Source organism: Patiria miniata, unplaced genomic scaffold (genome assembly GCF_015706575.1).
Source record: "Patiria miniata isolate m_02_andy unplaced genomic scaffold, ASM1570657v1 HiC_scaffold_25, whole genome shotgun sequence".
Taxonomy (NCBI): domain Eukaryota; kingdom Metazoa; phylum Echinodermata; class Asteroidea; order Valvatida; family Asterinidae; genus Patiria; species Patiria miniata.
In genome coordinates, this window is record NW_024037064.1 from 12,422,398 (window position 1) to 12,433,957 (window position 11,560).

The window sequence follows — 11,560 nt, forward strand, 5'->3', positions numbered from 1 at the left end:
ACCCGGTTTTACTATAAGAACAGTTAAATCTATCTGGTTACTGTACAGCAGAGCCATTTTCCCAGGAGGGGTATTAATTATTTTTTGACTGTTTAAATAGCTATACAACACAGATGCAGACTTTTCCAGAATTAAAGTATTTCAACGACAGCATGTGATAATAGTTGCTTTATAATTTGTCCTGTCCAATATTGTCACAATATCAAATTCGAATTCACCACTCTTTAAGTAAGTATACATTGTAACAAAATGTATACATCTTAATGCAATGTAATAAATGAAACATTGTTTGAGAGCAATCTTTGAAATCCGCATATATCCGTGGTATCTGGGCAGCTGTGTAGACGATAATCCGTTTGATGGACATTTATGCATGTCCGGGTTTCCACCGACTTAGATAAAGATTTTGAGTAGTTTGGGCGAATAGTGAACTTTGTTTATTTGCAGATGGCGAACTCCGACCCTCAATGCACACACGGTATGGATGCACTACATGTATCCTAAAAGAAACACCATCACCAAGCAACTTAAAAATGTTAAGTAGTTGGGCAAATCGAGATTTTTTTAATTTGCAGATTGCGAACTGCGACCCGCATTACACACACGGATGCACATAGCGTATCATGAAAGGAACATCAACATCAAGCAACATTTAGCATAATTTTGAATTAGTGTTTTTCTTTGTACGTCGTGTCTGCTTGTTATTTTCCCCGAAGTCGTTATACAGTATTACATTAAACCTTATAATGACACGGCTTTGATCCGGACAGGAAATACACAAAATAAAGGACAAACAAAATTCAATTTCTCTTTCAAATAATTTGATTAACAGCAACCCAAAGAATCGTATTTACAATCACACAAACTAAACTGCAATCAAATATACACCCAAAGTAAACGTACATGTTTATTCAAAACGAGTAATTCAAGCTTCATTGAAGGTGAAATACGTACCAGATTAAATATTTGACTTTTTAAACTAGATATGAGAAGCAGAATCTCTGAATCAAGTTTCAATTGAAAACAAAATGTAAATCCATAACTCTCGAAATGCGTCTAAAATATAAGGTTTAAAGTCTCAGAAAGTTATATTCAAATCCCAAAAAGTGAGAAACTAGTTACTAAGCTTACTTACAACACATATACTCTTAAAGCCAACATTACATGTGTTGTCACATCAATTCAATTCAGTTTTCAATATTTCAATTTTTACAATTAAAACACTTAATATTAAAACAATTAAAACAAAAACAACTAAAAGTGAAATTCCTCTTCCCAATTTGCACACAAAAAAGCACTATTCATAAAATCTAAACATATAAGAATTTACATCAGACGAATTAAAGAACAAATAAAGAATTATAAAACACCATTGAAAACCCCAGCATCAAATCAATGATTGATCTATGATATTCAATCAAATGATACGATTAACAGCAAATACTGCATTCTTCTTGAATCCGTGAAATATGCGGCGCTACTACTTAAAACCTTAATAGTCTACTCTGGCAGAAGACTTCAACCTATTCTTGGCAAACGAGGTATCAGGAACCTATAGTCTGCGGTCAGGCTCAATGAGTCCTGCCTAGCTCTGTCACTCAGTTGGTCACTGAAGTATTTGGCCATCCAAGTATCAACATATATAACCCAAAATATAATAACCTCACATCTCTAAAACAATGAACAGTTGGCACTAATATTTAGTTCATGCCAAACTGCTTTGAAACTAATTCCAATATCAAACTATGAATTCCAACTTCAACCTGGCAGTTGAAGGTCTCGGTTAACAATTTCTCAATTTACAACGAACCGACCGAGATTTGAAGATTCATTATTTCATAATCGCAATCAATTAATAAATAATTTACTAGCAATAAATCTTTGTAAATGGGAACAAATGAAATTATGCTTGCAGTTCCGTTCTTCTTGGTTCATTTAGTGTCTTTGCCCTGTGCCTGGTCCAACAATTCTCCACACAAGATGCCCAAACTGTAATTGCATGTATTGTTTACTAACAAAGAACAATTTTTCCTTCCTTGGTGAACACTATCTACAGGTACACGGCACTGCAATGGGCACTCGCATGGCCCCCTCCATGGCTTGCCTCTTCATGGGTGACCTCGAAGAACGCATTCTTGCCTCGGCCCCATGTCGCCCTTGGATCTTGTGGAGATATACTGATGATGTTTTTTTTTATCTGGACCAGTGATGAGGACAGCCTCTTGACCTTCACTAACCACATCAATTCCTTCCACAGAACCATCAAATTCGGAGTTCTCGGCTCACCAAACCCACTTTCTGGATGTCACCGTCCACAAGCAAGGCAACTCAATAACCACTGACCTGTATTCCAAACCCACAGACACCCACCAGTACCTCCACTCCTCCAGCTGTCACCCCAGGCACTGCAAAACTAGCATAGCGTTTAGCCAGGCACTCACTCAAAAGAATTTGTTCTAATGATTCCGATTTCTCCCGCCATGCACAGACACTGAGGAACAACTTGGTGGCCAGGGGTCACAGCTCTCGTCAAGTTCATCGTGCCATTGCCAGAGCTAAAGCTATCCCCAGAAATCTAGCTCTCACGGGAAAGGCCCCCGATGCCATGGCCAAACTCATGATTCCCTTGGTTACCACGTTTCACCCCAATCTCCCTCCCCTTCGCAAAATCACTAATGACAATCTTCAATTCCTCCATACTTCAGATCGCCTTGCCAACGCCATCCCCAACGGCCCCACATTGGCTTACAGGTGTCCTCGAAATCTACGGGACTTGATTGTTCGAGCTGAAGTCCCATCCTTAGATGCATCCCCTCCCACCCAGCATGTTACTTTCAAGTGCAGTTCCAGATGTGTTGTCTGCCAGATTCATATCCAGGAGTCTGACTCCTTTTCTGGCCACTCTTCTGTCACTACCCACAGAACCATTGGCAACATCACTTGTAACACCTCTTATGTCATATATCTCATTCCTTGCAGGGTCTGTGGAGTGCAGTGTGTAGGTGAGACTAAGAATACGCTCAAGAAGCGTTTCTATGCCCACCGGTCAACAGTCAACACCAAGAAACTAGACAACCCTGTTGGTCATCACTTCAACCTGCCTAACCACTCCATTTCTGATATGATTTTGCAGGGCATTGAATCTCTTGGCCATCGCAAGGACTCAGTTCGCCTCAGCAGAGAGAAAGTGTGGATGAATCGTCTTCGAACTATTCAACCACATGTTCTCAACATCTAACTTGGAAATGATTAATCCTTTTCTTCCTCCAATGTCTTCTGTTAAAGATAATCCACCTGGTCTTCCTTGTTTGTGTTTACCCATTTCCCCCCATCTTTCATCCCTTTCCACCTCCATACTGTTCCCCCGCATCATCCCCCTTCACTCTCACACTCTTTTGTCCGTTCCCACTCCTTGTGACCTTTGATCCTTCCCCTTTCTGGTCCCTCCCCTCCCCAGATTCCTTGGGGTTTGCCATCTCCCTTTGTTTCTTTGTTCTCTCATCCACCCTCCACTGCATCTTTCCACACCTTTCCCACCTAATCCTCCATTTGTGTTTCTTCTTTCAGCCCCGCATGTTTGTGTGCACCCCCATGTTAATGTATTTCTGTTTTAGCCTCTGAAGAAGAATTAGCTAAGTTCGCAACGTCAGACCACATTCATTTAAAATTTGTATTGTTTCTAATTTGGCAAGTCATATGATGTGCCAATGTACACGCACACACCCACGCATGCGTGTACAACCACTGCTTTGTGGTGTACCAGAACAATAGGAGGTACCCAACTAGGAATGCTCACCGACTTGCTGGGTACCGTTTTGGTACCCCACAAGTTTTTCACGATATAGATATATGGATTTTACTCAAAAACTAGGAATTTGCAAGGTGAGTTGATCAGTTGCAAATGGAAGAATTTTAGAAAAGGGGTATTAAGTCCGAATTTTAGCCCAGGAAATTAATTTTTGTTAAAATAAGAGCATTTTGACATTAGTGTGCGACGTTGCAAAATTTTAGTACACGAGAACAAAGAAAGTACCCCACTTCTATGCCTATGACCACAAATTCGCTGCCTTGTGGGTGTACGCGTGTGTGCGTGGGTGTGGGGGTGTATGTGTGTTTTTGTGTTTTTGGTTTCAAGAAAATAAAATAACCACATTGTACCCTACAGCAAAAACAAGAATAACGTACTGATATCGTCAACGTTTCACGAACAGCCACATGCTATATATATATATATATATAATATGTTGATTTGAAGAAAAGTGTTTTCGAGATAATCGCAAAAGAAGTTTCCCATATTTTAAAACTGCAATAAATACTACTCTGCAACAACTTTGTGCAGTAAAAAAGCTTCACATGATTCAACGAGAGCTGAATTTTTACGTGAACCCTGTAATTAGAATTAATACTATTGTATTATTTAGTAAAGATATGTCGCTCTCCGTGGAAACGAACATTCACGTTTCCTACATATTAGCCCTTTCTGTTCAATATGTTTTGTAGGCGTTCAAGGGGCCAAAATGTATGTGGCTCTTCGTGAAAACGCCAAACTCAATTTTCGAGATATCTGGCCTTGCTAATGCTATTTGGAACTCAATGATGTCATGCTTACATAAACATGTCAAAATGGTTAAGTAAAATGTTTTAAAGCAAAATAGTAAGAAAAAATCAAAATCGAAAAAAATGGTAATTCGTCAAAACGGTGACTGTATAACTGTCTGTGTTGTGTGATAGTTTTTTTTACCTCTTCCTTTTTATAAAGTTACAGATATAAGGGTGGATTTACTGAACCAGACTACGCAGATACACAGCCTTAGTTAATGTATGGGTGGGTGCTGGCACCTGTTTCTTGATGCCATATTCTGTATGGGCATTCATTACGCTCACTTTGTTGTTCACTCTAGTTAAGATGTCCATAATATGAGTATTATTGTGATCGTTGGATAGCTCATCAACTAACGCATTGACATACCAAGAACCTTGTGCTGAATCACGGTATGAGACATATCCTGCTACAGTTGAGTAGCTCAGCAGAAAGTCAGCTTCATTGGGTATCGTTGTGGGTATGCCAACACCTATTCCACAAGGCCCAGAATCAGTTCTTACTTGTACTCCTTCTTGATGACTACTGCCTTGACAAGCCTGGAATAAAACACACCAGTAACAACAGAACTCATTACTAATATAGTTAATCCGGGCACCATGAATACAGGATCTGCTATGTGTGAAACGTCTTTTTTTGCATATTTTTGTGTCCAGACTGGTCCACCCAATCAAGGGCAATATAGATGGGAATTAAAAAAAACAAAATAAAAAACATAACAAGTTCGCACGGGCGAGGTGACAAACTTTAATGAGCTCTGATATCATCATTTCATTTACATACAACCAATTACAGCGCGCACTGGTTTGGGAAGTAATGAATACACATTTAGTGAATACGCGGTGACCTGATTTAGCCGCGTGCACACGCAGTAAACAAATGACCAATTGCCAATCAGCATGCAGTACCGTGTGTAAAGAACTAGCTGCACGCGCGCGGCGATTTTGCACGCGCGCGCGTGTACTTGTTGTAATGATTGATGTTGACCTCAACTTCAGTTCAATCGATCACTTGAGACAGCAAATAACAATTGGATAAATCCAAACACGGGGTCTGCAACTAGACTTGTCTGTGTTTGTTACCAAGATGTTCACTTAAACGTGAACGTGGACTGGTGAGACTTACATACTCTATTCGCATTAAGAATGTTCATTGACATTGCTTTAATGAACGTTTATGTCAAGATGATCAATAACAGCATATGAAGATGACGAGAGTGAATTTGAGCTTTGGAAACAGCTTTCGTACGCCAACATTTCAAAGAGCCGTAAAAAGAGCACCCACATACACACACTCAGAAGGAGAAGTCGGAAACAGTGTGCCTTTTGAGCTACGCCACGGGGCATAAAAATGTGTTTTTCGTTACTCACGCCGCGACGAATTGATTCTGTTTTTACCCCGGACACCACGTGCAAAACCAAACACTGATGTAAAGCACTGGCAGGCACCAGATGTTTCCTCATATGTATACGTATCAAAAAAATCTGGATATGCAAATGATCCTATACTAGGGTGAAAGAACAGGTAGTGGTGGGAGCGTACTGCTCGACACCCTGAGAACGAGGTTGGGGTACCATTGATCCTTTTTTGTGAATACCCCATTAGGTAGCTCTTGTAAGAGCAACCAGGCCATACACAGATATTAGCATGGCCTTCATACATATAATGCAATGAACATATGATTGATAGAAAGCAAATGCAGGATGGTCAATTCTATTTTCATCTACTTCCATTGACTGTTAACTTTGCGTCACATACATTTGCAATGCATTATAAAAAAGAGACAAAGTATCACACTGGTATTTAATGTACCTGTATGAAAAACAGTTTTGGCTTGTTGATAAGACTCTCACATGAAGTTCCTGTGAAAAGTCCTAGGATCTGTTGTATCTGCAGAAGCTTGTTATCCGTGCCGGAGACTGTACCCAACGCCCCATGTGTCATGATACAACATGCAAAACAGTCATAGTCACTGTGACTAAGCAGACTGACTCTTTTGAACCAATCAAGCATGTCACTGGCTGTAAGATTCTTCCTGACTTCCACCTGGAAATGAAGTTCGTTGAACAGATGCTCCAATTTACCTGCACATAACACGAAAGATGATATTGGCAGTTGTCACCTGATCAGTGAAATGCGTGGCACCTACCAGCTGGGTGGAGCCTATACGTACCACACGACAACAACCAACGTACAAAAATGTACATGAGAATACAGCCTGTGCTAAAAAAAAAAACCGCTGTACAGTTTGTCCCTAAACTCTGTCTGGTACTTCTTGACATACTCACGTATTATGGGTCAAAACAAAAGCGGGTAGATTCGGTCCTGATTTTCCAAAAACAATGATGAAAAAATCCTCCTTCCCCATGCCGCACTGAGGCAAAATTCACTCGCACATGTAAGGCAAGACGTACGCGCCTGGGTTATATGGCCGTAGTATATGCGGGACAAAATTGCATGTGGGAGTGTGATTAGCTAATCACAGGCCGCCCCCAAGTATTTATGTTGAGTACGGCATCCAAAAGCCAACAGGTCAGTAATACATTATGCATACACAGTACATGATTTGACAGACCGGACGGCTGTTGAATTTCGTACTCAACATAAATAATCTGTGAAATTTGATTGGCTAATCAGACTCCCGCATGCAATTTTCCCCCGCATATACATGTATATACTTCAGACAGTGAAATCACAGCATAGGACCTGCATAGACACTGGACACCTCTCCATTAACCGTTGAATTTTTGGGCACACTCTTAAGACCTTTGATAAAGAACGTGACACACAGACAGACATCAGACACCGTAGATAGTGCGGCTTAAGTTTTTTTTTCAACGATGGCTGTTGCATTGAGTGCGTTCGATTACTTCCCCCAGCTTACTCGCGCCTTGCTCCTCGCGTAATGACAGACATGCGCAGTGGAGCTAAATAAACGAACGCTCTCGGGTAAAGTTTCGTGCAAAAGCTGGAAACATGGGCGTCGCCAGGTTTTTTTTCTAGTGGGGGGGGGGGGCAAAACATATTTTCCAAAAAATCCTGTTTTTCTCAACATACTTTCGATTTATCTGTTTTTGAAGGGGGTAGGGACATTTTGCCCCCCCCCTCCCACCCATTAAATTTACACCAATATGACTTCTCGCCTCTTTTCTTTTCTTTTTTACTCTGTTTTTTTTCTCCCTTTTTTTCTTTGCTTTTCGAGGGGGGGGGGGATGTTGCAACCTGACGCCACTTTTTTCTTCATATATCATCTTAATGACGGTCATTCATTGCGAAAATGATGATAAGACATGAATCTGGGTCTGGAAAATATTTTCCCATTTTGTTAAGAAAATAATTTCCTGACTCTCCACAGACTTTGTACACAATCGCGGAAATGGCGTCAGGTTGCCATAGAGCTACATAGGGTTTGTAGCTCTACATAGGGTTTGTAGCTCTATACTCCGTGAAAGCCCGTTTCGGACACGGCCTGAAGCGCCCACCGGACGTTGCATGGCCTTATGGGATACTTACCCAAGTAACCGACTCGGCGAGTCGGTTACTTGGCGAGAATTAAAGCGCAAGAAGTCACGTTAGAGGTAAATCGAACGCTGTCGCGCTTGCACGAGTAAGGGCGGGGGAAGTAATCGAACGCACTGAATGTTACCGGAAGTCTTTGTACACCCTTCCACTGTCCCTGATCATCAGCCAAATTATTGCCAATGTGGTGAGATATATATGTTTTATATGGTTTATTATATATTGATCTTAACAAAGGGTTAGTTTGCTTCAAATGACAAATGATGATTTAATAAGTTGATTATGCCTGCATATATGTATCTATAGTAATACATTACATTTAACACGCGAGGCATGAAGGTATATGATCAGTTTCCGATATCCAATCTTTGTCCAGTGTAATAGTTTGGTCCTTTTACTTGTTGCCCATGTTTGGTATCAGTTTGGAAGGCATATGTACAAATGTATTAGATGCCGAGAAAGTTCTTAAACTGTTATGTTCTTGTTCTTAAACTGTTATCTAAAACTTTATTTTCTGACTTTATATTCACTCATATACTTCTGTGGCCTTAAAACGCAATGCATTTCAGTTATTCCTCACCAACTGCATTGTATCATGGTAAATCTAAGCAACTACACAAAATTATAGGTGGATATTCTTCAGTCAGAAACACCTTTACGAAACAACAGATTAACAGAATCTCAAACCTGTGTCTTTATCACTTCCTAGGCGGGGTTCGTCTGATCCCTCAAAGTCGACGTTGTTGATGATCATACACAGCCCCCTTGGGTTCCGATCCATCCTGTATTCTAGTAAAGATGAAAAAGAAGAAAAACGGAGAATATATATTGAATGTTAAACAATTATGTAACAAATTAGTAAACGAGGGCACGCTGTGCTACATACTCAAGCCGCTCCATTTTTAAACAACAAAAGTTTCTTCAGCGGAATGTTTTTGCACAACGATTAAGCAGGGTCTGCCAAAAACGGGTAAAAACCAAAGGTAAAATAAAAGTATGATCATATCTGTGAAGTGAATAACCATAATTATGGTTTTATCATATACTGGGGCAGTAAGCTTTCTATTGAAATCTCTCGTATTTTTCGTCCACGGTTTCACAAGATGAACACGTACACCCAGTCATTTTGTCTATGCTTCCGAGGATCGGCTTTGTGTTTTCCTTTGTTCCCTTATCTAAACCTTAACCATAGAATAAGCGCACAAACCGGCATTCGAGGACAATAGGCACCGTCGTCGAGGATGAACGGCCCCTTTGTGCTCCTTTTGTTGTCTGTCCTCGAGCGTAATACAATGAAAGAGCACACACACACACACACACAGACACACACACAAGTTTACGTTACATACCAAGTGTGGACTTTCAATTACTTTCGTGTAGTTAAAAAAAACCAGTGAAAAAACTCATTTTTCTCAAACTGTGAAAACCCTTTCAACCCAATTTTTTTTCTATGATTCCCTTTAGTGTTTCTCTTCATTCTGCTACAGATAAACCTAACCCCAAAATGCCTCTAAACCTGTTTTCCAGAAATGGGGAAACACTGTGTGGACTTGCCCAAGTCCGCACAGTGTCTCCTCTACCTGGTTTATGTGGACATCTTTTGTTCGGAAGTCCACACAGTGAATGTAATGCCTGTACACACACCCACACACACACACGTGTGTAAATGCCGGTGTAGCGTGAATATCCGCCTCCATGAAATGTGGACTCATTGGTAGTAGTGCGCACGCGTGAGTACGATACTATGCTATTTTTAGGATCGTTTGGGGAGAGTGACCTGTCACGTGCGAGGGATTAACCAATTAAAGGGAAAAAAGGGGTCCGATTTTCATAGGAGTCGGATTTTCATGTGCCACCGGCAATCGTGGACGCCCCATTGTCCATTATCCTCTTTCCTTTGTTTGTACTCTAATCTTTTAGCGACTGCTCTCATTGGTTTTGTACACGATTTGAGATCGTGGACGTTCGGTCAATCGTGGACGTATTGTTTGCGCCCACATTCTTTTGTCCTACGTCCACGATTGCCGGTGTTTACCTACTCACACACACACACCCAAGGAATACACTGTTGCAATATCCCACTGTTGGCTAAAAATCCATGGGGATAAAAGAAAACCTTGTCGAAAAAGTATGTTCCTTAAGTGACATCACGACAAGAGTGCCCTCAGTTGCAAGAAAAAGCATGTAACAATTTGTTTTAAAGGGAAAATACAACATTTGCAAACATAAAACAATAAAACTACCAAATCATTTTGAAATACCTTGCTGGACTGTTAGTGAATGACAGTGTAAAGCATCCTTTAAAATCATGGCACCTGGTATACTGTCATTTCCAAGAAAAGTGTTATTTTTGTATCAATTTCCAACGCTGATCGGCCGACCAGCGTTGGAAAAAACTGACTTTTTTTCAAATACTGGCCCCAATTGACCATCGCACTTGTTTACAATCGATTACACACCTATGAACAGGTACAAGCCAGCTAGACTGGTTTCCTGACCTTACTATTCCCCATTGTATGTAAACTGCTCTGTTTCTTCTTATATGGAGTCAGGGAACCAGACTACAGGAAAATATTGTTTTTCTTGGTTTTTATTAGCATTTTCGAACCCAAAACCTCAAAAAAGTCAGTGTAACTATATTTGCTATATATTTCCAACCCCCCAATTCCATCCATTTCTGAAAATTAAATAATGTATATTCCCTTTAACCAAAAAGTGAGGTCTTATAGTTTGTATACATTAGTCCAGCGGATATGTGAAAAAATTGTGCACTTTTGCATAAAAGCATGAAACTTGGCACAGATGTTTATTATTTATGCGAGAAAATGTTTTAGATGTGGAGCCATCGCAAATTTACCTTTTTAGGGGCGTGGCATCCATTTAAAAAAAAAGGGGCGGGACTTGTCGTACCCGCAGTGTAAACGGTTGTTTCCACTTGTCACCAAAGCAGGAAACTTCACAAAGACATAATTGTATAGAATATAAGTGTTTTTCCGATTTGGAGCCACCGCAAAAATACCTTTTTGGGGGCGTGGCAGCCATTTTAAAATAAGGGGGGGGGTAATTATTATGCCCATCTTGGTAAAAATTGTGCCCATATTTCATGAACGAATAAAAGTTCCACAGACGTTTATGTTCATGAGAAAAAAAATCCAGATGTGGAGCCATCTCGAACACACCCTTTTAGGGGCGTGGCAACCATATTAGGAAAGGGGGCGGGGTTTTCATTTTGCCCACCATGGAAATTTTGTTTCCACATTCACAGAGAAATAGAACTTTCCACAGACATTGACATTCATGAGAAAACAAATTCAAGATGTGGAGCCATCGTGAACACACCCTTTTAGGGGCGTGGCAGCCATATTGAAAAAAGGGGCGGGGTTCTCATTATGCCTACCACATAGAAAAATGTGCTCACATCTCATGGACGAATGAAGCTAA

The 11,560-nt window shown here is 40.4% G+C and overlaps 1 protein-coding gene across 1 annotated transcript; it reads right to left on the minus strand.

Annotated features, from left to right (window-relative positions):
• Positions 1-4,738: 4,738 nt before the first annotated feature.
• LOC119733061 (caspase-8-like) lies at positions 4,739-8,911 on the minus strand. The gene is made up of 3 exons (XM_038206641.1): positions 8,807-8,911; positions 6,413-6,684; positions 4,739-5,139 (listed from the first exon to the last, which is right to left on the minus strand). Exons 1-3 carry the CDS (start codon positions 8,898-8,900, stop codon positions 4,780-4,782), a joined length of 726 nt encoding a protein of 241 aa, XP_038062569.1. The 5' UTR covers positions 8,901-8,911; the 3' UTR covers positions 4,739-4,779.
• Between the last annotated feature and the right edge of the window lie 2,649 nt (positions 8,912-11,560).